This window comes from Prunus dulcis, chromosome 7, assembly GCF_902201215.1.
Source record: "Prunus dulcis chromosome 7, ALMONDv2, whole genome shotgun sequence".
Taxonomy (NCBI): Eukaryota; Viridiplantae; Streptophyta; class Magnoliopsida; order Rosales; family Rosaceae; genus Prunus; species Prunus dulcis.
The window spans coordinates 14,675,574-14,698,570 of NC_047656.1; the positions used below are offsets into that span (position 1 = coordinate 14,675,574).

At 38.9% G+C, this 22,997-nt stretch overlaps 4 protein-coding genes across 4 annotated transcripts; 2 read left to right on the forward strand and 2 right to left on the reverse strand.

The window, feature by feature from the left end:
• The first annotated feature begins 3,509 nt into the window (after positions 1-3,509).
• Positions 3,510-5,749, forward strand: LOC117633920 (putative B3 domain-containing protein Os03g0621600). The gene is made up of 4 exons (XM_034367777.1): positions 3,510-3,672; positions 4,047-4,533; positions 4,610-4,755; positions 5,170-5,749. Exons 1-4 carry the CDS (start codon positions 3,607-3,609, stop codon positions 5,407-5,409), a joined length of 939 nt encoding a protein of 312 aa, XP_034223668.1. The 5' UTR covers positions 3,510-3,606; the 3' UTR covers positions 5,410-5,749.
• Positions 5,750-6,182: 433 nt separating this feature from the next.
• On the forward strand, positions 6,183-9,327 carry LOC117633736 (protein root UVB sensitive 4). The gene is made up of 10 exons (XM_034367468.1): positions 6,183-6,783; positions 7,022-7,168; positions 7,396-7,542; positions 7,640-7,702; positions 7,785-7,861; positions 7,976-8,081; positions 8,234-8,336; positions 8,436-8,587; positions 8,679-8,744; positions 8,873-9,327. The coding sequence occupies exons 1-10, from the start codon at positions 6,307-6,309 to the stop codon at positions 9,110-9,112; spliced, it is 1,578 nt and encodes a 525-aa protein (XP_034223359.1). The 5' UTR covers positions 6,183-6,306; the 3' UTR covers positions 9,113-9,327.
• Positions 9,328-9,549: 222 nt separating this feature from the next.
• On the reverse strand, positions 9,550-15,610 carry LOC117633735 (extra-large guanine nucleotide-binding protein 1). Its single transcript, XM_034367467.1, has 8 exons — positions 13,437-15,610; positions 13,201-13,338; positions 13,010-13,114; positions 12,729-12,914; positions 11,951-12,131; positions 11,378-11,607; positions 10,611-10,774; positions 9,550-10,268 (listed from the first exon to the last, which is right to left on the reverse strand). Exons 1-8 carry the CDS (start codon positions 15,312-15,314, stop codon positions 9,674-9,676), a joined length of 3,477 nt encoding a protein of 1,158 aa, XP_034223358.1. The 5' UTR covers positions 15,315-15,610; the 3' UTR covers positions 9,550-9,673.
• Positions 15,611-20,343: 4,733 nt separating this feature from the next.
• Positions 20,344-22,090, reverse strand: LOC117634636 (protein JINGUBANG-like). The gene has a single exon (XM_034368818.1). It carries the CDS (start codon positions 21,966-21,968, stop codon positions 20,559-20,561), a length of 1,410 nt encoding a protein of 469 aa, XP_034224709.1. The 5' UTR covers positions 21,969-22,090; the 3' UTR covers positions 20,344-20,558.
• Positions 22,091-22,997: the final 907 nt, after the last annotated feature.

Genomic DNA, 22,997 nt, shown 5'->3' on the forward strand with positions numbered 1-22,997 from the left:
TTCCAAAGTGTGGCACCAACCCAAAAAGTAAGTTCTTGTAGAAAGCCCTCCTCCGTCCAGAAGAGGAAGAAGATAGGGTTCAAACAGGAAACAGGAAACAAGAGAAAGAAAATGGTGATGGCAAGAAGAAACCCCTCCTTCTTCAAGGTTCTTGGTAGGTGACTTCTCTAACCAGTTGGTGGGTCCAGCTCCTATTTCTACTCTCTTCTACTTAACAAGCAAAAAAAAAAAGGTCCCTTTTATTACTAAAAATGGGTTATGTTCTTTCCAAATATATGATCTCATCCTTTGCACTGGCATTTTGTGTTTTGGAATCTAAAACACAAATTATGAATAAATTTCTGCAAAGCGAGTAGTATAAAATCCCAAATCTGTTAAGATGTTGAATTGTGTATCTTAAGCATCAAACTCATTGTCATTATTGGGGCATAAATTTTTGTGTACTTGTGATGAAAATGTACATGACATCACATACCATATTACTTTGTGTTTGCCTTTTGTATTAATTTTTCAATATTTGTAGATAAACATTTTTTTTTCTGCTCAAAAGTTTGTAAATAAACTTGGTTGTGCTATGTTGGGTGATTGGCTCAAGACTATATTTTGGGATTTTCTCACAAAGTTCATTTCTATCTACATCCTATTCATGTTTGTCGCAGCAAATTCCGCCACCATTTCTCGTGCATTATAATGGAAATGTACCTCAGCAGTCCCACCTTCGGACCTCAGCTGGAACTTGGGCTGTTAATGTGAAGAAGGTTAATGACAGGTTCTTTTTCCAAAAGGGTTGGAAGAAATTTGTCCATGACCATGATTTAAAGCTTTGTGAGTTTCTAGTCTTTGATTACGCTGGAAATTTGGGATTCTATGTTGACATTTATGGAAGAGATGGCTGCAAAAAAAAGTTTGTAACAGCCATTAGGGGAAAGGGCCGCAGACCTCATGAAGAGGGTCATGGTAATGTAATTCACAGAAGGAGCCCAAGACATCATGGAAAACAGAATTTGCCTTCAATTGATCCCATCAAATATGAAGCAACCGATACTGAATCTGAAACATCAATGCATCCATTGGCTACAAGTACTGGAGAAACTATTCCTCTTCAGCGAAACAATAGCTTCAACTCTGAAAAACCTTTTTTTCAAATTGCAATACAGAACTCGTACATCCGTAGAGGTTATATGGTAAGCTTTCTATAGACAACCCTGCAGAGCCATCTCAACTTATGTTCACTTCTGTTTATAAATATTTGTGTGGAAATAATTAAGCAATGATACATTTACAGAGCAAATTAAATCATAGATATTCTCTCCATATACTTTATTATTGTATTTCTTGTTTTCCTTCTTCTTCTTCCAGTATTTGCCACGTAATTTTGTCAAGACACATCTCACCGAGCAGCGAGCTACCGTTACTCTTCGGGTTTTGGATGGGAAAACTTGGCCTGTCAAGTTGGCATTTGAAGGTGAAAGAGGCAAACTCGGTGGTGGTTTCATGACATTTTGCCGAGATAATAAATTAGAAGTTGGTGACATGTGTGTCTTTGTCTTGATTAACAAGATTGAGTTTTTATTTGAAGCTGTCTTTTACCGCAAGACAGAAGCTTCAAGTTGCACCTCGTCACCAGGCAAGTAACCTGTTATTTGTGCATTTCTACTCCTTTTTGGTCTGCCCTCTGCATAACTTTGACATATTTTGTTCTTTCTTTTTTGTTTTGGGATAGGCAAATCACACCGGAGGTTCAATTGAAGTCAGGTGATTAAAAGAGAAGCCTCATTCATAGATGAAGCTCTCATGATATGCTTCTTCTCCGAAAGAAGGCAGTGGACGCCTCCAAATTTAAAGAAGTACAAACATAATTAAGCAGTACAAGTTGCAGTCCTCTGTTGTTGTTTTGATCACATTTCAACTGGGTCTTCTGAAAGAAAATTATGTTATGGATTTCATGGGGTGTAGTGACACAGTATAACTATTCCTTTAAATTTGATTTTCAACGTCTTAAACAATTCATTTGAATATAGGCATCAATCTGCGAGATCTCTATACTTTTTTCAAAGTGTTCAAAGTGTATAAACAGAAGGAACACATTGCCACTCTTTAGGTCAGAGATATACCAGGCCTGTGAAGTTTTCTGATTAGTGGTGATTGGTTTGCATTTGCAAAGGCAAATTCTTTGTTTTTTGTTTTTCTAAGGGAAAGGCAAATTATTTGTTTGAGTAGCTTTTTGCTCGGGATAAAAGAGGTGTCAATGCAATTTTGTCTTTCTTTGGTGGTTTAAAGAAGGCCCAATGAAAAGGAGAGGAGGTTCAATTTCCTATTCCCAACAAGGTCAGTTTTCCTATCAATGATTTTGGTGGAAACATTTTGGCAAATTCTAACTTATTTGGTGCAATTTACTGTTTTTGCTAACGAAAATCAAATCAAATTAGTTGGTTTTGCAGCCATTAGACGAAACCAATATCCAAACTTTCAAGTCAAATTTGGATTGGATTGGATTGGATTAGATCAATCACACTCATGCCAGTTAGGGGTGGGCATGGTCCGAATTGGATCAGTTTCACCTCAAAGTCATGGCCGCACCAATTATAATATAACGGTTTAGTTGGTTCGATTTTGACAAAAGTTATGAAGGAAATCAAACCAATTTAAGACGGTTTGATTCGGCCAATTTAGGCCTAAGCCCAATTCTCTTTCTTTTTGCATTTTTATCAACATTTTTAGCCCAATTACAATCAAAAAATTCACAACTTGCTTCATACGTAAATCATTTTTTAGAGTACGAAATCATCCTAAAGCTCAACATGCCATGAAACTTCATATTTCAATAACTGTTATAGCTCAATTCAAATATTCATATATAGTTATTACCTAATTAAAGTATTGCACATGTAAACTTTAATATAAATAAATAAATATACACATAAACATTCCGGTTTGGTTTAAATGGATTCATAAAAACTCAAAACTCAAAACCAAACCATATACTATCCGATTCGATTTTTAAACCGTTTGACTTTTTCTTGATCAAAACCAAACCAAATTGATGATTACAGTTTAATTCAGCTGGTTTTCATCTATTTTGGCCAGATTGATGCCCACCTCTACTGCCATTTTCTCATAAACCAACCTTATCTCATATTTTCATGATAGCAAAATATGAAATAAAACTTGAACTTAATATAATGTACCAAGGAATAAAAAAAATTAGAATAATTGAATTAAGTAGAGTTGTTTCCTTTACTTTCTAGGCATGTTTTCCTTTTCAGACAAGCTTAGGTGGAGATTTTTCCCCATGTGTCATGAGAATTCCAACATAAAATTATTGGTCTGCAACTCTATGTACTTTTTCACTGATCTTGACCCATTGCAATCCTTTTTTATTTTCTTTTTTGACTTGGCAACAGAGTAATTAATTCATTATAGAATTGGGCCTTGATCGGCTAATAGCCGACATAAAGTTACTCTTTGGTATACACAACATCCCCATGGCGACACGCTTCTACTTTCTGACTAGAGGGAAAGACCGTTCCTCCATTCACAAGACAACAGGAGAAGAGAAGAAAAAGGAAATACATGAGATCATAAAAGGAGTTAGAGAAAATCGTGATGGCTAGAAGAAGAAGAAAACCCTCCTTTTTCAAGGCTCTTGTACATGACTTCTCCAACCAGTTGGTAAGTATAGCTTCACATGAAAAGGAAAAACCCCATGTTCTTAATTCTCAACAGAGAAAAATAAAAATAACCTTTCTTTGTTATTATGGACAGAGAGAGGGTTTTGAAATTTTCTTGATTCAAAACTTCAGAATACTAAAGTTTCATGCTTTATTGTCTGTCTGAGTGTGTTTGTGGTACTACTAGAATCTAATTTATGATATCATTTTACTTTATCCCATTAGTCTTGATATGAATTCCTGTTTTCTACAGTAGCTCTTTCTGTAGATATTTTTTCTTTTTGCTATTTTCACAGTGATTATGAACCAAGGTAATTTGCCAAATGTTAGGTCTGATATAAATTTCCATTTGCATCCTAATCACCTTTGTTACAGGAAATCCCTCCGGCTTTTTACGTGCATTTTGCTGGAGAGGTACCTCGGAGGTCTCTTCTTCGGACCCCAGCTGGAACTTGGAATGTAAATGTGGAAAAGGTTAATGATGGTTTCTTTTTCCAAAAGGGTTGGAAGGAATTTGTGCACGACCATGGTTTAAAGCTTTGTGAATTTCTAATTTTTCGATACGCTGGAAATTCGAAATTTGATGTTGACGTATATGGAAGAAATGGGTGCGAAAAGGAGTTTGTAATGGCGGTTAGCAAAAATGACAGATCCCTTGAGGAGGGACATGATAATGCAATTCATGGAACGCAGAATGTAGATGGCCAGGGCTTTGGCTCAGCTGATGGAACTACAACTAGTCAAGCCACTTGTGCCATAAAAAATGAAGTAATTGATGTTGAATCTGATACATCGATGGATATTGATGAGCCTGATACTCAAGAGGATCAACTTAATGAGGATTCCGAAATTGGGTTGCCTAGTAAGTTTCTGAATGGGTAAGTTTTAAAACCCTTTGGAAAACTGCACATGCTCATTTTTTTAGTTAATTCATGCAGGAGAGTTGGGTTCTACAGAGCATTTTTATTCAAAGACTCAAATGGAAAATCCGAGTGAAGCTCTTGAAGCAGCCAAAAAATTCTCTTCGAAGCATCCTTTCTTCAGAGCTATTATGCGTAAAGCATATGTGGACAAGGGAAGACTGGTATGAACATTGGACCCGTCATTCTGATGCATATAAGTATACAATAGTTCGCTACCTCTTTATTTTGATTTAGTTTTACAAAAGAAGAAAGAGAAACAAAAAAACTTGAAAGTAGTGATTTCATCTAGACTGTCATGAATCATGATTGGAAATCATATTGCTGATTCACGTCATCGATCATATCTGCATTTTTCTTGTAACCATAGCGCGATGATTTGGAGAAGCATTAGTGCTGTTCGAATTTTGCTACTCAAGAATTGTGAAATTTATTGTGCTCTTGTTCAGTTAGGATTTCTTTTCTCTCATAATTATATTCATTTGTTGGGCTAGCTTTCTTTTATTTTGGTCAGGCATCAATTGGTGCATATATTGATAGTATATATGCAATAATACTTTTTAATCTAACTTTTTCAGGTTATACCAAAGAGCTTTCAGGCTAGTTGTATTGGAAAAAAAAAGTATGTCAGGCTTCAAGACTCAAAGAGGAGGTGGATTGTGAAGTGTATTTCTCGCCGCAACTCTAGCAGGCTCTCCGCAGGGTGGTACCAGTTTGTAAGGGATCGTGCTTTGAAAGTGGGAGATGTTTGTGTGTTTGAGCTGATTGACAGAAATGATGCTGTGATGAAAGTTTCTATTTTCAGATGCAACAGTTGAGTTGTTTTTCAGTATAATGAGCAGTTTTGCATGCGACGCCAGATGCTTTTGAGCCATAGGCTTCCAGGTTTTGGCTTATTTCTGTACGTTTAAGAAAGGCAAAATAAACTTTCATTTCTTGTGTATTTTGAGACTCCAAGGATTTCACTTTGGTCTATCTAGCCTCCAAGTTTGAAGGAAATGGAGATGGTGTGAGTTTTGTGAAGACTCATCAGTTATGGACTTGGATGTGGCCGGTAATGCCAAGGTTGGGTTGCTTAACTAGTTCCCTTGGCCAATGGTTTTTTAAAGTATGCAAGGAGCAAGTAGTTTGAGAACATTTACCTCAGCATGTCTTCTATTATCTTTCTTTCTTCATTTTTTGGTCAAAAGTATGTTGTCTAATTATCGCTTGTATGAAATTTTGAAGCTCCCCATTACGAGCATTAAAATGACTATTTTGATGAGATCAACTTAAACAACACCCGTTAAACCTTTCACCCCAAATGCAAACTATGTTATTGTATTCATCTCCTAAAAAATTTCCGTAACTTCTCAACAAAAAAAAAAAAAATCCCTTGGTAAAACTGAAAATAAAAGATTTTTTAGAAGAAAAAAAAAGTGAGTCTTGGGCGTGGCTGCCTTTTGTGAAGTTGGGCGAATCTTATCTCTCATTTATGTTTAAGAAAATTCTGCTTCCTCTTTTTCAATAAAATGAAATAACACAAAAGATTGAGGAACTTCTCTTTCCTCTGTTTCTCACGGTAAGTTTGCTCGGTCAGTAGTATAGTCAGTATTAACTGGTTCTGTTTAAGCTCCAAAAACCCTTAAACCCTCACTACTAAAAAGTCCCCAATACTTGGCGCGAAAATTAGACCCATTTAATTACAAACCCTAATTTTCACAAGTACATTTCTCATGCAATCTGCTTTCTACACAGCCTCCAACTCCCACCAGTTTCCTCTTCCATGGAAAATCCTTGAAACCCAATTGACAGCCCAGAGACCATTCCCCAAGAGGCTCAAAACCTGCTTCAAAGCCTCAACCTTTACCAATTCATTGAGAACTTCAATTGGATATGAACCAGAAGAAAGCCTTGGCAAAGAACCAGGACCCGCCACGCCGGGTCATCTTCCGGTGGTGATTCGGAGGTCAGGTAGAGTTTCTAGGTACTTCTGGGATGGCAGTTGTTTGCAGTTAGTTGGAGTAGATGGCGGTGCGGCGTCGTTTAGTTTCAATTTCGAAGATGGGTTCCGAAAATTGTATAGAATCTGTAGTTTGGCTGTTAGGGATTTCTTTATCCCTAAACAAGTTAGTGGAAATTACATGGATTATGTGAAATGGAAGTTCTTGCACCGGGTTTTCAGCTCGGCACTACAGGTCCTCGCCACTCAGGTACGAATTTATGTGATAAAAGACTTTTTTTTTTTATTAGTTGATTGAAATGTACAGAATGAGTAAGTGAAATAAGCCAAAATAAGTTGTCAGGAGATTTTACACGCTGGTTTTGTGAGGTTTGATAATTTTAGGATTATAATGCTTATAAGATAGAATTATAAACGATTTTAATTTTAAGATATGTATAAATTTTGCTTGATATGGTTCGTTATACGTGGGGATGCACTGATATTAGGCAATGTTTCGAGCTATTGGCATTGGGTACTCTCGTTCACTTCCAGCAGCTGCTGCCCTTAATTGGCTCTTGAAGGAGGGACTTGGACGGCTGAGTAGGTGCATCTACACTGCTAGTCTAGCATCTGCTTTTGATACCAATTTGAAGGTATGACTTCTACTCCACAGTAATATTTGGTCAGAAAGACCATCTTCAATTGCTTTCATATATATCTTTATGGCATGGAATTTCTTTATTTGAGGTTGTTGTAAGCACTGTACGTTGGTTGTTATATTAAAACTAAACAAAGTCCGAAATTCTGTAATATGGACTCCTTGTGCATTAGAATGTGATAGCTTCAGCAACTCATTTATCTTCTGTTTTTTCATTTGAAGAGAGTTAGATTTTCAACATCAGTGCTATTCAGTTTGAGCCTTGGAGTTGAGTTGTTGACCCCTGCATTTCCGCAATACTTCTTGGTTCTGGCATCCTTAGCCAACATGGCAAAACAAATAAGCTTGGCTTGCTATCTAGTGACTGGTGTAAGAACTGAGACACTTTTTCTTGCTAAAGTTGTATGAGGTTGGGTTTTGGCTCCTTCTCATTTTGAGTGTTAATGTTCTTCCTCTGTATGTGCAGTCCGCTGTTCATCGAAGTTTTGCAATAGCAGATAACCTTGGTGAAGTTTCTGCCAAGGCACAGGTGTGTTATAATCTTTCCTAGAAATTAATTATCTTTTGTATACTTGAAACAAAACATATTTTGACTGTTGGAATTTTTTCAGATTCAAACAGTGTGCTTTGATAACCTTGGCCTTTTGCTCGCTGCACTGTTAAATATGTTGTTCAAGAACAGCCAAAGGTTCTCTTTTCCATCTTCCATTACTTGATTTTTCTTCCTATTTGATGTATTCACTGTTATGATTATCAAATCTTATTCTTTGCATGCTTTTCTAAATTGTGATTGCCGTGCCAGATTGCAAACAGCCTTGCCGTTTTTTGTATACCCCATTTTCTCAGTGATTGACCTCTTTGCAATATATCAAGGGCTTAAACATGTCCATTTACAAACATTAACTAAGGTGAGTGATTATTATCTCTTCTATCTTATTTCTGTTAGTATCCTGCACACCATATGCCTCATTACCCATTATTTAGAGGACTAAATGAAATTTCCTGATAAATAAGTATCTTAATTTTCCACGTCTCGCTTTTGCTTGGTTCTTGTGTTCAGGATAGACTTGAAATTCTACTAAATACTTGGATTGAGTTAGGTTATGTTCCTGCACCTGCAGAAGTTAGTAAAGAGGAAGGAATTGATTTCCTAAGGAGCAAAGGTTAGGTCTTTCACATGCATTTCTTATAACCTTGTTCAGTGGCTTGCTTTTTATGCAAGCACCTATGAGCTTAAGGCCGATAACTACGGTTTGAATCAGATAGAGGATTATGGCCTATCAGAATAGGGTACTTGGATCCCAAGAATCAGATCCCTGAGTTGTCCATGATGACAATGCGTTCTACAAGTGGTGAGGATTATTACTTCATATCCATGGAGATCTTCTACACAAGAATTAGAAGAAGTAGGCGAGTAAGTATATTAACAGATGTTCAACCTACATTTCATGTGCTTATGTATCATACTCTAATGATTTTAATTTCTTTCCCTTGATGATTTCTAGCAAGGCATCCTTATTTGTGTACGGGAAGGAGCCAGCACAACAGATATTGTCATGGGTTTGTTACAGGTAAAATTAACTTTTTTTCAAGAAATAGAAAAACTTTTGAACCATTACTAAATTGGTGTGATGCTTGCACCGTAAACAGTTTCTGTCTCCTCATTTTTTGTGAATGTGTGTGATAATATGCTATGTAGGCATGCTATATCCGCAAATCCCACCTTATGAACAAGTATAGGTGGGAGAATTTGTTTGATGCTGGAGATGAATTAGAGTCAGCTCTGAAGGAGTGGTCTAAATTAATTGAGGAGTGCAAGCGCCGTGCACAAGGCGATATGTGCCTCTTGAACAAGCAAATGCTGAATTTGGGTTGGGCTATGAAAAACATTTTATTGAGTTCGCAAGAACAGATTCGATACAGTTTTGTAGATGACTGAAGATTCCTTTATGTTAGAGATTCTTGCTTTTTCCTTTCTTCAGGTGTGGTTGGTTCTCCTTCATAGCATGGAGAGTTTTGGGGATTATACAACAAAACTCAGATGTAACTTATTTCATGTATAAGTAATTTTTGTATTTGCAGCTGATTTTTTATTTTGATTCGTGTATTAGATGTAGGCCGGAGGAAGAGCAAAAAATAGAATGAAATTGCCTATTTATTCTCTCTTCTCAATTTTATTTCCGTACAAAAATTATCTTGTGAAAGAAGCCTGCTTTTGTTTTCCTGATAAGAATTGTTAACAAGATCAGGATTATCTCACATGCATGTCAGGCACAGTTGCAGAAGCTTTTGTAGAGCATGTTCTCTTGTAAAATATTGTTCTTTTTAAAAATATATTCTAAGAATTATGCTCAATGACCTTGAAAATCTTGAAGCTGCTAGGCCTGCTTGAAGGCAACGATCTTTTCTATTGCTCATATACAAACCATTATATTCACAGTGGAATTGATAAATGTCACACTAAAGTAAAACTCATTTACACGCCTTTTCAGTTTTGACATCAATGTGAAAAGGAGCTTGCCTCAGTGCTATAGACCGAATAATCAAAGCTGAAATTGGCTCTCTCTTCATCCCATTTCAAAATCTCCCTTGAATATTTAAGAGCTGTGTCCACGCTATCAGGCTGCAAGCCTTTCACCACGGAAGCGTACAATTTCTTCCCTGTTAGAGAAGAATAGAGCCTCTTGAACTTTGCTGCAATGTAGTGGGATGCTAGATGACCCAATGAGGGGCTACTATTAATGTTGTTGCTGCTGGTGTTGCTATTTGAGCGATGACGGGTAATCACTGGATGGAAATCGTCAAACCAGACACACTGATTCAACGGCACCCGTTCTACCTTTTCCCCAAACAAATCAAACTTGTTTAGAATCAAAAGGAAGTCCATCTGCTCAAAGGTCGGATGAGTAACGATGCTTTCAAAGAAAGTCCTGCTCAGCAACATCTTGTTAGTGAAAGACCCATTCCCATCGGCAGAAAACTGATCATAGTCGCTCAAGGACACGCAGAAGATGACCATTCCAACATCTTCAAACATCTCCAACCATTTGCAGTTTTCTCCAAGTCCTCTTGCATTTACTCTAATAAGTTGGTACCTACGAAGCAACCAGATAAAAGAAAGGTTAATGAACAGTCAAAGTGAACAAAGCAAGAAGTAAACATCATCTTAGTGACCAGTGGAAGTGAAAAAGAGAATATGAAAGTAGCAGTCAACTCAAGGTGTTCGACAGTACAAGGAAACTAACTGAATATATTTATGTTACCATTTCTAGCTTTAACTTCAGTTTTCCAAGCATCTAGTCTATCTATTTCCATGGTCTTTCACCAACACTTATCCACACATGATCTTATCAGTAGAAATAATTATTTAAAAAACAAAATACAAAATGTATGCAGCTCAGGGTCATCTGAAATGTGAAATAAACAGGGTAACAGACCTAAGCAAAGAGTCATGCGGATCACTAGTGTTGATGCTATCTTCAGATGCTGAGTGGGGAAATGAGAAGTCCACACAAGCAAGCCCATTAGATGAAGTTACACCTTCAGCATATAGGATGTCTAGATCCGAGGGCTCATAGTCTATTCTTAATATGTCCACAGCCTGAAAAGGGAAAATTTCAATTTTAGAAAGCATAATAATAAACTGCAAGCCACAAAAGAGATTTGGAGTAATACATTATGAAACAGATGAAGGACAAGCAATTATCTGGCAACCAAGCATTTCCAGAGCCAAAAATAGACCTAAGAATTAAGACCTCCACTTGGTCTTTTTAACACATGTTGACTAGAGCGAATCAGTACATCTTCCCCATTCGTACAATTTTGTTTGTTTGAACTACAACTAAAAACATGTCCAAGGATATGATCATATACTTGCATCTGCAAAATGGGCCAGTTAGAGATGTGTGTTAAGGGCTCTCCCAACCTAATCAGTTGCCCCAACTCTTGCGCTCTGTACTATTTTTATAATACATCAGCATATTTTACAGGATTTCACTCTATCTTACAACCACAATTATATCTCTTCCTCCACAGACATTGTGCATCCCCATCTTTCCTATAGTCCCAATTAGTTGATACAAAATTTGTACAATTAATAGACCCAGTCCATTAGATTAAGCACAAGAGAATACTATTGAACAGCATGAGTACCACAGAAACAATTTACAAGAGTTAAACACAGGAGCGCACAGCATCATCTTACCCTCTCTAAGAAATAAGTAGCAACACTAGGTAGCATTTCCAATTCACTTCTCCGCTTGTATGTGGCCTGAATGGCTGAATCTTTCCACAACTCTTCAACCAATGGTGCATATTCACGAGTAGCTGCTGGAAAAATGGCTTCCAGATTGCCCGACACCATAGTCTTGAGAAGCCAATCAGAGAATGCTTTCAGCCTCGGCCCAATGGAGTAAAGAGTTTTGTTGTTATTCCCTGTTATTAACCAGAAGGGAAAAATTTTAAGCAATATATCAATCTCAACATGGTTATTCTGAATGCAAGCCTCTCCAAGTATGATGCATGACTAGCCAACCTGACTAAGAGAATTATAATAATACATTGTTAAACAATCAATGCAAAAAAAGAAAACTGAATTCCTTAAAGTGGAATTTACATAAAGTCAAATATGCTGTCAAACAATTGTTTTGACATATAAATGACTTATAAACATGTTAGCTAGTTCTCATTCTGAACAACATAAACTATGGGCATGCAGATGCACCCATGCATAAAGTCAAAGAGATGGAAAAAGTTATAAAAGTATATACAATCATACCATTAGCATCCGTTTGACTGGAAGAACATTGTTTCCTCATCTCATCCAAACATTCCTCTTCAAACCGCTCACGACCCTCAAGGAGTATACCAAGATAGCCATACACATTGCTCTGTATTGTGAACTTGATATTTTCACGCTCATCCTCCAAGAAAGGGATAGCTTTATATAGAATCTTGGCCTGGAACAAACATTCATAATTACAAAAGGTTAACGTACTTCGTAAGGGTTTATCAAAATTTGGCGCAGAATAAGAGCTCCATTCTGAACAACTGGATATGAATTAGAAACTGAAAACCACGTGCAAAGCTGTTGGCTAAGAAATGCATCCTAGTCAAGATATCTTAAAACAAAGACTCAATGACTATTCTTTTCCAGTATATTTGCTATTACATGTAGCACGCATACAATTCAAAATCCATATGAAAACAAAACTACCATTTTCAGAAAGTATGCTTGAACAATAACAACTGCATATAAATTTAAGGCATAAAGCTTGACTAGAAGTTGTTTTCTCATTTTTTTGTCAACACATAAACTAGACTTTGAGAAGCAAGCAAACAAGTGTAATTATTTTATGCACCACTATTGAAGCGAGATTTGACTTACAAACCACACATGTTATACACACGTTGATTTGGAGATATTATCCATCTCTTGAAACTTAAAACAACAATTATTTATTCAGCTTCAGAGTTTACCATAGACAAGTCATCTTCACATAAACAGAATAGCAAGTATGAGCCATTACACACATAATTCCCGATAAATCAATCACCTGTTTGAATATAGTACTTGTTCCGGAACCATTATATCCGACTAAAAGGATCTTCTGAAGTATTCTCTGCTCAATGTAATCAGGAACGACTCTGGTACCCACATAGTTCAGGGGTTCTCCACAAGGATTTGAAGATTTAGAAGGGACTGGTAGTGACAAGACAGCACATACTAGCTTTGTTCCAGCCTGAATAAGTAATTAAGAGTAATTTAATATACATGAAAATCTAAAGAAGCAAACAAAACATAAATGATGAATGCAAGTATTCTCAGAAACCATACCTTTCCCCATATGTATCCTTTAGTGTTCTTCTGGCCCTCCTCTTGGTATGACCCATCCTCATTCACCCAAAAGTGTGGGTTACCAGCACACTGAACCCCTGCCAACTGCAATGTTGAAGAAAAGTTTCAATTAACCCTGCATATTAACCAGTTGCAACAATGATTCTATATGTCTAGAAAGTCTATTCAACCTGCAACATCCGAAGCTCTACTTTGGTAATTTCCCGACCATTTATGTAAACCTGTGTGTTTCCATTGCTAGCATTTGTCTTGATGGGACCCCCAACACTAAGATGGGGACTAATTATCTTGGAAGGCTTCTGCCCTTCCTGTTAAAATTCAACAGCAACACGAAATGCCAAAAGGGTATTAGCACAATGACAAGACAACAGGAAACAACAAAACGAATCAAGTAAACCATATTCACCTTTCCCCAAAGACCAGAAACTTTATCATACCAATAGTTTCCTGGTTTTAGCTTCTTTGGTGGATTTGGGCAGGTTTGCAATATAACCAGCTCCTCATGACAAAGAGGCTGTCCATTCACACAAATATAATCCGCCGGCAGCTGATTTGCTTCACAAAACTTTTCAGCTTTCATCACCTGTCGAACCTCCAAATCATTCAACAGCCGCTTGAGCATTCTAGAGCACTTTCCCAAGCTTCCTCTTTTAGACTCATCAATAGGAAACCCAATGCAAGTCACACATTTTCTACCTTCGGGCATCGACCCCATTGCTCTAAGCACACAACTACTGCAATACTTGGCATCACAGACAATGCAAACCTCTTTTTCAGTGAACCTGGTCCCCTTAAAACACCGATAGCACGTCTTCTTCTTCCCTTTGCTTTGAGGTTCCCGCTTGGCCTGTACAACCTCAGCTTCCTCTTCATCAACACCATCATCAGACTCAATGTCCCGAAACGTCACAAGAGGAGGCCGTCGTACATCACAATCCAAGGCCTTACTGGATGAAACCCGAGACGACGGATAGTCCAAGCTCAAAACGGACTCCGTTGAGGCCCAATCAGGATCGGGTTCGGGTTGATTCGAATCGCTATTGAAGTCCAGACTCTCCTTCCCACCATTATTCACATCCGAAAACTCACCCGACCTGTAATTTAACCCATTCGAAAACTCCAACGCACCAGAGCTACTCAACTCACCAGACAACGCACAGCCAACCCCACTCTCCACAACTCTCTCCTCAAATCCAATCACCGAAGTCGGCGAAACCGTCGATTCCGAGCCTTCCAATTCCTTCGTGTCGTCCTCGCTGCTTCGATCGAAAACGGAAGTGGGAGAGACTGTAGATTTTTTGAGCTCCTTGGAGAAGGTTTTGGGTGCCAGCACGGGCTGGACCACGGCTAAGGTGAGTTTCTCAGGCAGCGAGACCGGTCCGACCACCGCCGCCACCGGGATTCTATCGACGTTGATGGGAACTGCCCGGGGCAGATCGTAATTGACCGGAGGACCCTTGTACTCTATAGCAAACGAGTATTGGGCCCCATCGTCGGCTCCTGAAGGCATTGCGTCATTGGCATCACAGACGATGCAAACCTCTTTTTCAGTGAACCTGGTTCCCTTAAAACACCGATAGCACGTCTTCTTCTTCCCTTTGCTTTGAGGTTCCCGCTTGGCCTGTACAACCTCAGCTTCCTCTTCATCAACACCATCATCAGACTCAATGTCCCGAAACGTCACAAGAGGAGGCCGTCGTACATCACAATCCAAGGCCTTACTGGATGAAACCCGAGACGACGGATAGTCCAAGCTCAAAACGGACTCCGTTAAGGCCCAATCAGGATCGGGTTCGGGTTGATTCGAATCGCTATTGAGGTCCAGACTCTCCTTCCCACCATTATTCACATCCGAAAACTCACCCGACCTGTAATTTAACCCATTCGAAAACTCCAACGCACCAGAGCTACTCAACTCACCAGACAACGCACAGCCAACCCCACTCTCCACAACTCTCTCCTCAAATCCAATCACCGAAGTCGGCGAAACCGTCGATTCAGAGCCTTCCAATTCCTTCGTGTCGTCCTCGCTGCTTCGATCGAAAACGGAAGTGGGAGAGACTGTAGATTTTTTGAGCTCCTTGGAGAAGGTTTTGGGTGCCAGCACGGGCTGGACCACGGGTAAGGTGAGCTTCTCAGGCAGCGAGACCGGTCCGACCACCGCCGCCACCGGGATTCTATCGACGTTGATGGGAACTGCGCGGGGCAGATCGAAATTGACCGGAGGACCCTTGTACTCTATAGCAAACGAGTATTGGGCCCCATCGTCGGCTCCTGAAGGCATTGCGTCGTTGAAATCTAGCTCGAAACCCTAATTTGAGCAGGAACGGCACAGAATCATCTAGAACATGAGCTCGGGATTGAGACTACAAATTCACAAGGAAGGCAATGGCTTGGCTGAATTTTGATTGGTGGAGAGTGGAGTGAAAATGGAGGAAAGGGATTGACAAAAGGAGAGAGGAGAAGTTTTCATGGGAAGCTGAAGGTGAGAGAAGATGAGGGTAGCGTTTGGGGAGAAGGAAAATGTGTTGGGAAAGTTGGGGAACTGAGAGAAAGTGACGGGGAGAAGTGAAGAAAAAATACATACAGCAAGCTGGTTTTTGGATTGGAATCTTTTACTACTTTTTTTTTTTTTTTTTTTTTTGCTTTTCTGGGTTGGTGGAGAGGGGTGGGGTCCAGTTTGGGGTACTTTTGTCTTTTTTGCCGTTGTGTTGGTATCGAAGAGGACCACGAAAGGGCATTACGGACTTTTTATTTTATGCGCTTTTTATATTTTATTGTTGGGATGTCGTTCTGCTTTGGCGCAGTTGCAGCCAATCAATTTTCTGAGCGTGGAACTGGATTTAGGATTCTCTGTTGCTTTGTTGAGTTCAGTTACATTTAATGCTCTCTCCTGCAATGAAATCTGCAATAATGGGCTGCTTGTTCTAAACATGAAATTCCAATTATGAAAGTGGCCTTCGATCATATAAATTTTTTTTTTTCAACAGATATAAAATGAAAAAACCTTACAACAACTACATATGATACATGCCTTCGATGAAATCTAGATATATTCGTGGAAATATATATTTTTTTAATTATGTCTCGTTGATATTTGAAATGCTTGCTTCATTTCATATAATTACTGATCTAATAAGATAAACGGTTGTTGTTGAAAAACACTTTCATTCAATAATCATTTATTTTATTAGATAATTAAAGATTAGTTAGGATCTTGTGTGATGGTGAACTTTTCAATATGTCAAAACCTAATTTGAACTGCAATAATATTTGACCCGCAAGTGTCATGAGAATTGGTATTTAAGCATCCCTCTTATAAAAACTGGTAAATAGGCTAAATGTGTGACTTGCTTTGTGTTAGGTTCTTCTTCTTTTTTCTTTTTTTTTGGACAAATAGGTTTTTCTTCTTTAGAAGCCACAAATATCATGTTTTTAATTTATAAGAATGTAAAGAAATGTCTCATATCATATATATTTTTTATTGGTTGAGTTTGGATATTATAGAGATTGCATCACTTGTGGTGTTGTAAGTCTTCGTAGTTTGGCCAAAGGGTCTCGATATATAGATTAATGGTCTCACGTTTGAATCTATGTGGCACTTTGATATTGTATGTGTGAGAAACACCCTCCTGTAGTTTAGATTATAGTTTGTATTTAAAAAAATAGTAAAAAGAAAAATATATTCTTAAATTGTTTGTAGTTCAACCCCACCTTTGCACCTATACATATATACTCTCCACTAGTATATAGTTCAAATTTGTGACTCAAATCATATATAACGATATGGACCTTACATTTCTATACTGTATGGATAAGCAAAATGCATAGGATTGCCTAGCTTAAATCTTATGGTTATTGGATAAAGGTGGTGCTAAAAAAGTTCAAAAGCATATTTTTTTCATTTGTCGGCATGCATGATATATTATAGTGCATTTTTACTGAACCCACCACCACCATTTTTCCCAGAGTCCGTAAATATGACAATTCGTGTATAACGTGCGTGTTATCAAGTAGCCAGAATTATTTTATAAAAATAATAAATCAATCAATGTGGCAAGAATTAGGAATTTGTTACTAAACGTCAATAAGTTGCATATATATTCAAAGATAAAGGGGGTTGATTTTCCCGCTCCTCTTTTGTCAACTTATATTTTCTTTTTTTGGAAATTATATGTTCTCATTTCTCTTTTGTCCACTTACACTCTCTTATTGGGAGTTGTATGTTATAGTAAAATGTTTTTTTTTTTTTAAAAAAAAGGGAATGTAAGTGGACAAAAGGAGAGTGGGAAAATCATCATCCAAGATTAATAGGAGAACAAATAAGTTGGGAGGTGTTTCAATCTATCGATCCCAATGATATATTGAGTTGCATACAATTAGATCAAAGCGCTTAGACTACTTACATACAAAGTACTTTTTCCCATAAGTCTTTTTTACTCAACGCTCTCAAGCGTTTAGTTTTAGTTCTTTAAAAAGTGGGCTTTAAACAGGCTGGCCCAACTCATTAGGCAGAATTATGGGTCGTGATGTGTCGGATCTTACTTACTCGGATCATACTTAGGCCGACCCAATCCATTTTAACACCTCTAATCACGAATATAAAGAAATGTATCATTCACAATAAACAAAAAGAGAAAAGACAATTAATTATATATATAATTTTATGATGAGTACTAATAGGAAGATAAGAGTAGAAAATAGGAATGGAGGATGATAGTAACACCACCATTAATCAATAGGAATGTAGAGGCACCAAGAGAGGACTGTGGAGATGAGAGAAATTTTAGAGAAAAGGAGGAGCCTTGATTGGGTTGGTGGCCACCAGTAACACCACCATTAATCAATAGGAATGTAGAATTTCTCCTAAATCAACCAACTCATTATGTACAGTCAGTGGCGGACCTGTGCAGGCGCAAGGAGGTGCACCTGCACCTCTGGTCGTCAGAAATCACCATTAGAGGAGCTGGAATTGCACCTATGCTTCATACTAGCGACGCACATAAGGTGTTCGATGAAATGCGCAAGTGAGACTGGGCGCTGTTGCTGTGCGCGCAGCGCGCACATATTTTTTTTAAATGAAACCTGGCCAAAACGACGTCGTTATGGACCAGGGTTTTTAAAATTTTTTTAAAAAAAGTAAAAACATGGAAACTGATGTGGGCTTTTTTGTGGGCTTTCCAAATGGTTTTATTTCCTTAGTTAATTGAGTTTTAATTGTGTGAGTTCTCTATATTCAATTGAGTTTTTGGAATTTCTTAATTAAGTATGATTGGGAATTCTATCTGTAAAAGACCAATTTAGCATCACCCAATTTCATCAAAGTGTATGTGTGTAATAACCCAAAACAAAATATCTAAAAAGAAATAAAATATCTAAAAAGTAAGGATTAATATTTTCTAGCGAAAAGACAAGTTTGCCCTCGCATTATTTAATGGGGGAAATTTTGACTTTTTAATCGATAAAGAATTTGGGAATTCCGCTAGCGCCGTTGAGTAGAGCACGGCGAAAGGAGTCTGTAGACACGGAGTAGACCCGAATCGGAGTAGTAACGAAGAAGATACGATCAAAATACCGCGAAGGGCAAAATGGTAATTTGGTCAAAAAGTCAGATTTTTATCCCTTCTCTCTCCTCTCCCCCGTCAGTTTCTCTCTCTCCCGTCGCACCCCAGCCGTGCGACTCTTCACCTTCTCGGCGACGGCTCGGCCACCACAGGCCAAGCTGATCTTCGTCGTGGGTACCGACGGCTCCGCCTCCCTCTTGCCGTCAAGACCTGACCGACCTCCACCCTTGGGCCGCCCGGAGCTGGTCGGAAAACCATGATTTTCGACGGATGTTCACCCGAGTTTCACCGATCTTCCAGCTCGAATTTCTCCTTCGTTTCTCCACCAAATCAATCGAGTAAGGTATGGTTTCTCAGCTATTTTTCGTGTTCTAGCTGATGGATGTATGGGTCTCGATCGATTTTAGCTCTAAAACGATCAATTTTCGACTTGAATTCTGGCCAAAACTTCGGCCATCGAAAACTACTATTTTTGGTCACTTTTTGGGGTATGTCCAAGAACAAAAGTGACTCCAAATGGGGTGTTTTACCTAGGATAGGAGTTTGGAGTCTTGGTTCTGAGATTTTTCGGCCACCCGGTATCGCTTTAGACACCCGAATCTGCCCGCACGTGCTGGGGCGCATGGGCGAGGGTGGTGAAGTAATTCTGTGCAGTTTTGTGATCCTCGTGTCGTCACGAGCACATTCATTAGTAGGTCTTTACATGCTCATTTGAATACCTTGCATTGAAATATAGACAAACCCTCGATTTAGATCCTTACTTAATCTTAAATGGGGGTTATTATGTTTATAAAATTGTTTTCAAGAACATTATTTTTGTTCACTCACATTTTCAACCTGTTTATCCCCCAGATCGTAGAAGTGCGCAGGATCCACCACCGGGCCATTCCAAGCTTCCGCACCACCAAGTAAGGTAGAGTTATGTAGAAAAATCCCTGAAACCCCGTGAACTTTAGAAATTGCTTTGATATCTAGTTTTAGTGGAAAAATTGAAGCTGGCAAATATTTGTCTATCCTATTCTGGCAGTTGGTGTGAATTTATTGAGTGTTTAACAGGTGGAAAATTTTGGGATTGGTCAAAATACAGGGGAGACTCTGCTGAATTTTCGGCCGAAGTCTAAAGGAATTCTAAAAAGTTTCGGAAACGAGTAGGGTAAAAAGGTCTTTTGTGCCCGACATTAGCCAGGTGTCGGACACGCACAGGACTTGGCTCGAACTCCAAAGCGAAAATTGGGTCGGGTCCTGTCAATGTGCATCACAAGAATCCTGCGTTTTTTTTTTTTCCTTCTTGAGAACGCCAGTCCAAAGTAAGTTGAATGCATTTTTTTTTTCTTGAGCAAACTCCAATTTGGTTTATTCTTTTTTTAATAATTTTTTTTGGGGGGTTATTTAGCTCTCTCTGTATTAATTAGTAAAAATTGCACCTCCGCTGAAAAATTCTTGGGTCCGCCGCTGTGTACAGTACAGTAATATTTATTCATCCACTTGTTTTCATCTTTGACTCACCTGTATCCATAATCTGTTAGTCCAAAACCACCAAAAGTTAAATTCGAAGGCAGGTTGCTTACAAGTTACAGCCAGAGAGAGAGAGAGAGAGAGAGAGAGAGAGTTTTTTTTCAAGCCATATTTTTATTGTTTAATTTGTAAGCCTGCCCAACTCAATTATAAACGAAAGACGACCAACAAAACACGCGCATGTAGAGTTGAAAACATAATTAAAATGTGTAGCTACGCAATTAAAATCCTTCAGACACAGTATATATGTTTGTTAATTTGTGACCTCAAGATCAACAAGTGGTGAATTTGGCATCCCACTCATGCCCTAAAAATTTAGTTTTACAAACCCACCGAGCCAAACCTTCTATCGACGAACATGTTATAATTAAGCATGCACAAAGTCACATCCATTGATCTCATGCACACAAACACCATCATAATAAATTTGATCATACATAAATCAAACCCTAAAATCTTCTTGAACCCATTTTCCCTCCACGAGAAGCAAAGCTAGGCGCCGAGCTCAACATTGGCACACAATATCCATCCGACGTGTAATGCTGGTGCTTCTGATTCGGCACCATCGGCTGTGCTTGCTCTGAAACCCTCCACATCTTCACCGACTTGTCCAAACTCCCACTGTACACTGTCCACCTTTGCTCTCCGGACCTTGAGTTCTCATTATCTCTCTCCACGGCCAAGCACTTCACCGGCCCAGTGTGCCCCGTCAGCACCGACAAGCAAATGTGGTCCCCATCTACTCTTCTCCATACGCAAATCCCCATGTCCGCGGAGCCGCTGAATACCAAGCACCCGGCCGTGGCCAGGCAAAGAACCGCCAGCTTATGTCCTCTCAAAACTCCGCCGTGTTGGAGGTTCTTCTCCCGTTCCCAAAAGTTGACTAGCCCATCGGACGATCCACAATAAATGATCGTGGCGTTCGAGTTCACAGCCAATGCTGTGACCGCGCATTCTTGCTTTAAAAGCGTTTGTGAGAAGAAGTGCTTTGTCCCTTTTCCTTGTAACTCTTTTCGCCAAATCTTCACCGTTCCATCAGCGGATCCGGTGAAGACCAATCCATCGAATCCAACAACCAAGGCATTAACTGCATCGTCATGAGCGGTAATTGACTCTAAGCACTTGAAATCTGAAACCCTCCAAACCTTAAACGTCTTGTCCCAGGAGGCCGAGTAAAGCAACGTCTGATCTTCGCTCAAGCTCAAGCATGAGATGGAATCAAAGTGCTTGATCCATAGGACTTTACTATTGCGTTTCACTTCCACGTAATTACTTGGCTTCATGGAACACTTTATGTAATTCTTCAACGTTGGCAAAGTTCCTATCCGCCTGTGATTGCTTGCGTTCTTGGAGGACACCTTCCAAACCCTAATTTTCCCGTCTTGATGACCGGTGAAGATCTTCTCTCTAGCTATGATGATCGCTTTTACCAGCCCGCTATTCGATTTGAACCCCGAATACTCGTGGTGCCTCTTCCAAATCCGAATGTTCTTGCTATCCGAACCCGTGTACAATAAGTCTCCAGAGGAGGCCAACGAGTATATGTGCCCTTCTTCGCGCACCAACGAGCCCATGAGCACGTTGGGCGAGAATCTCTCGTTGGTCGTCTCTGAAGAGTCGTTACTATTATTCTTGTCGTCACTAATGTTCATGTGGGCGGACCACGGGGACTTTTTGAGAGGAGACACTGGGGCCGCCTCCTCTGCGCCCATTAAGTAATCTGGGCCGTAGTCTGGGGGGCTACTGATCGTAAAAGTGGATTCGTTATGCTCCGGGGAGTTCTGCAACTTGTCGAACTTCTGGCCACGAATGCTGTTCTCTTCGGAGAATATGCGGTTACCTCTTGATGAGCCTTTCATGCTTTACATATAGGGTGAAATATAATAATAAAGAGGAAAAACCAGGTGTGAAGGAAGCCGACAGCTTTGAAAGCTGAGGAATAGCAACAGCCTGGGATTTTCCCTTTTTTCTGTTTTTTTAGTTTTTAGTTAAAAAATCGAAGGGAAAAAAATTTGGATTTGCCGCGCACGTTTGAGCCCGGATATTTTGTTGCGTGGTAATTGTGGATGAGGAGCTGGCCAATCAGGTGACGCCACGTAGGACTGTTGTGTGATTTGTGGTAGTAAAAATTAATGTTGTGTCCTAAGGAGCTTAGGTGGCAACAAGTTGGCTCAGGTCGTAAATCTAATTTTGGATAATACCCGCCACCAGGGACGGAGCAACAGAAAAAAGGGCGGTTAAGAAGAAAAAGGTAAAAGTGGAAGTTGGCCTTTGACTTGGTCAATGGACCAAAATTGGTCCGCCATCTTCGTGCTTGGATCATTATTGTGGGAAAAGTGTTGGATAAAAATAGGATATATGTGGCAAATAGGGGAAAAACCTAGAGTCGTGCTAAAAATAGGAGTTTTTGTATAACATGTCATGTTAAAATAAATTTTTGAATAAATATCTCAAATATTCTCCAACGAAGGAATAAGAGCCCTAATCTAATAACGATAGAGCCCAAAACAAATAGTGTCTATGATTAGTTATTGGAGGGATGTATACACCTAATTAAGGAAGAAAATTGCTTATTGATTGAGATTTCAATATTGAACCTTACATTTATTATTATTAGAGCAAACACGAGCATCTATGTTGCTCAAGGTTTTGTATTTTAATTTCTATATACTTAGATGAGTATTCAAAGTAATTATAATATAAAAAATAAAAGAATAATAAGATTTTATCACAATGGACAAAATAGTATTTTTCTTCTTAATTATAATAAATTTTCTTTTTTTTTATCAAGGCAAGTCTGATTTACTAGCCGGTTCCGAGTAAGCCCAAGCCCAACTGACTATAAAGAAGAAGCTGTCCGATTCAGTTTAATTTCCCGCCGATACACT

Excerpts from the sequence above, each read along its gene's own strand:
- LOC117633735 (XM_034367467.1), bottom strand. The coding sequence starts at position 15,314 with ATGCCTTCAGGAGCCGACGATGGGGCCCAATACTCGTTTGCTATAGAG. Across the intron at positions 13,115-13,200 it reads TAGAGCTTCGGATGTTGCAG|TTGGCAGGGGTTCAGTGTGC; the intron begins GTTGAATAGACT and ends TCAACATTGCAG. Across the intron at positions 10,269-10,610 it reads CCGCATGACTCTTTGCTTAG|GTACCAACTTATTAGAGTAA; the intron begins GTCTGTTACCCT and ends GTTGCTTCGTAG.
- LOC117633736 (XM_034367468.1), top strand. The coding sequence starts at position 6,307 with ATGCAATCTGCTTTCTACACAGCCTCCAACTCCCACCAGTTTCCTCTT. Across the intron at positions 6,784-7,021 it reads TACAGGTCCTCGCCACTCAG|GCAATGTTTCGAGCTATTGG; the intron begins GTACGAATTTAT and ends CACTGATATTAG. Across the intron at positions 8,745-8,872 it reads TTGTCATGGGTTTGTTACAG|GCATGCTATATCCGCAAATC; the intron begins GTAAAATTAACT and ends TATGCTATGTAG.
- LOC117633920 (XM_034367777.1), top strand. The coding sequence starts at position 3,607 with ATGGCTAGAAGAAGAAGAAAACCCTCCTTTTTCAAGGCTCTTGTACAT. Across the intron at positions 3,673-4,046 it reads ATGACTTCTCCAACCAGTTG|GAAATCCCTCCGGCTTTTTA; the intron begins GTAAGTATAGCT and ends CCTTTGTTACAG. Across the intron at positions 4,534-4,609 it reads TTCCGAAATTGGGTTGCCTA|GAGAGTTGGGTTCTACAGAG; the intron begins GTAAGTTTCTGA and ends TAATTCATGCAG.
- LOC117634636 (XM_034368818.1), bottom strand. The coding sequence starts at position 21,968 with ATGAAAGGCTCATCAAGAGGTAACCGCATATTCTCCGAAGAGAACAGC.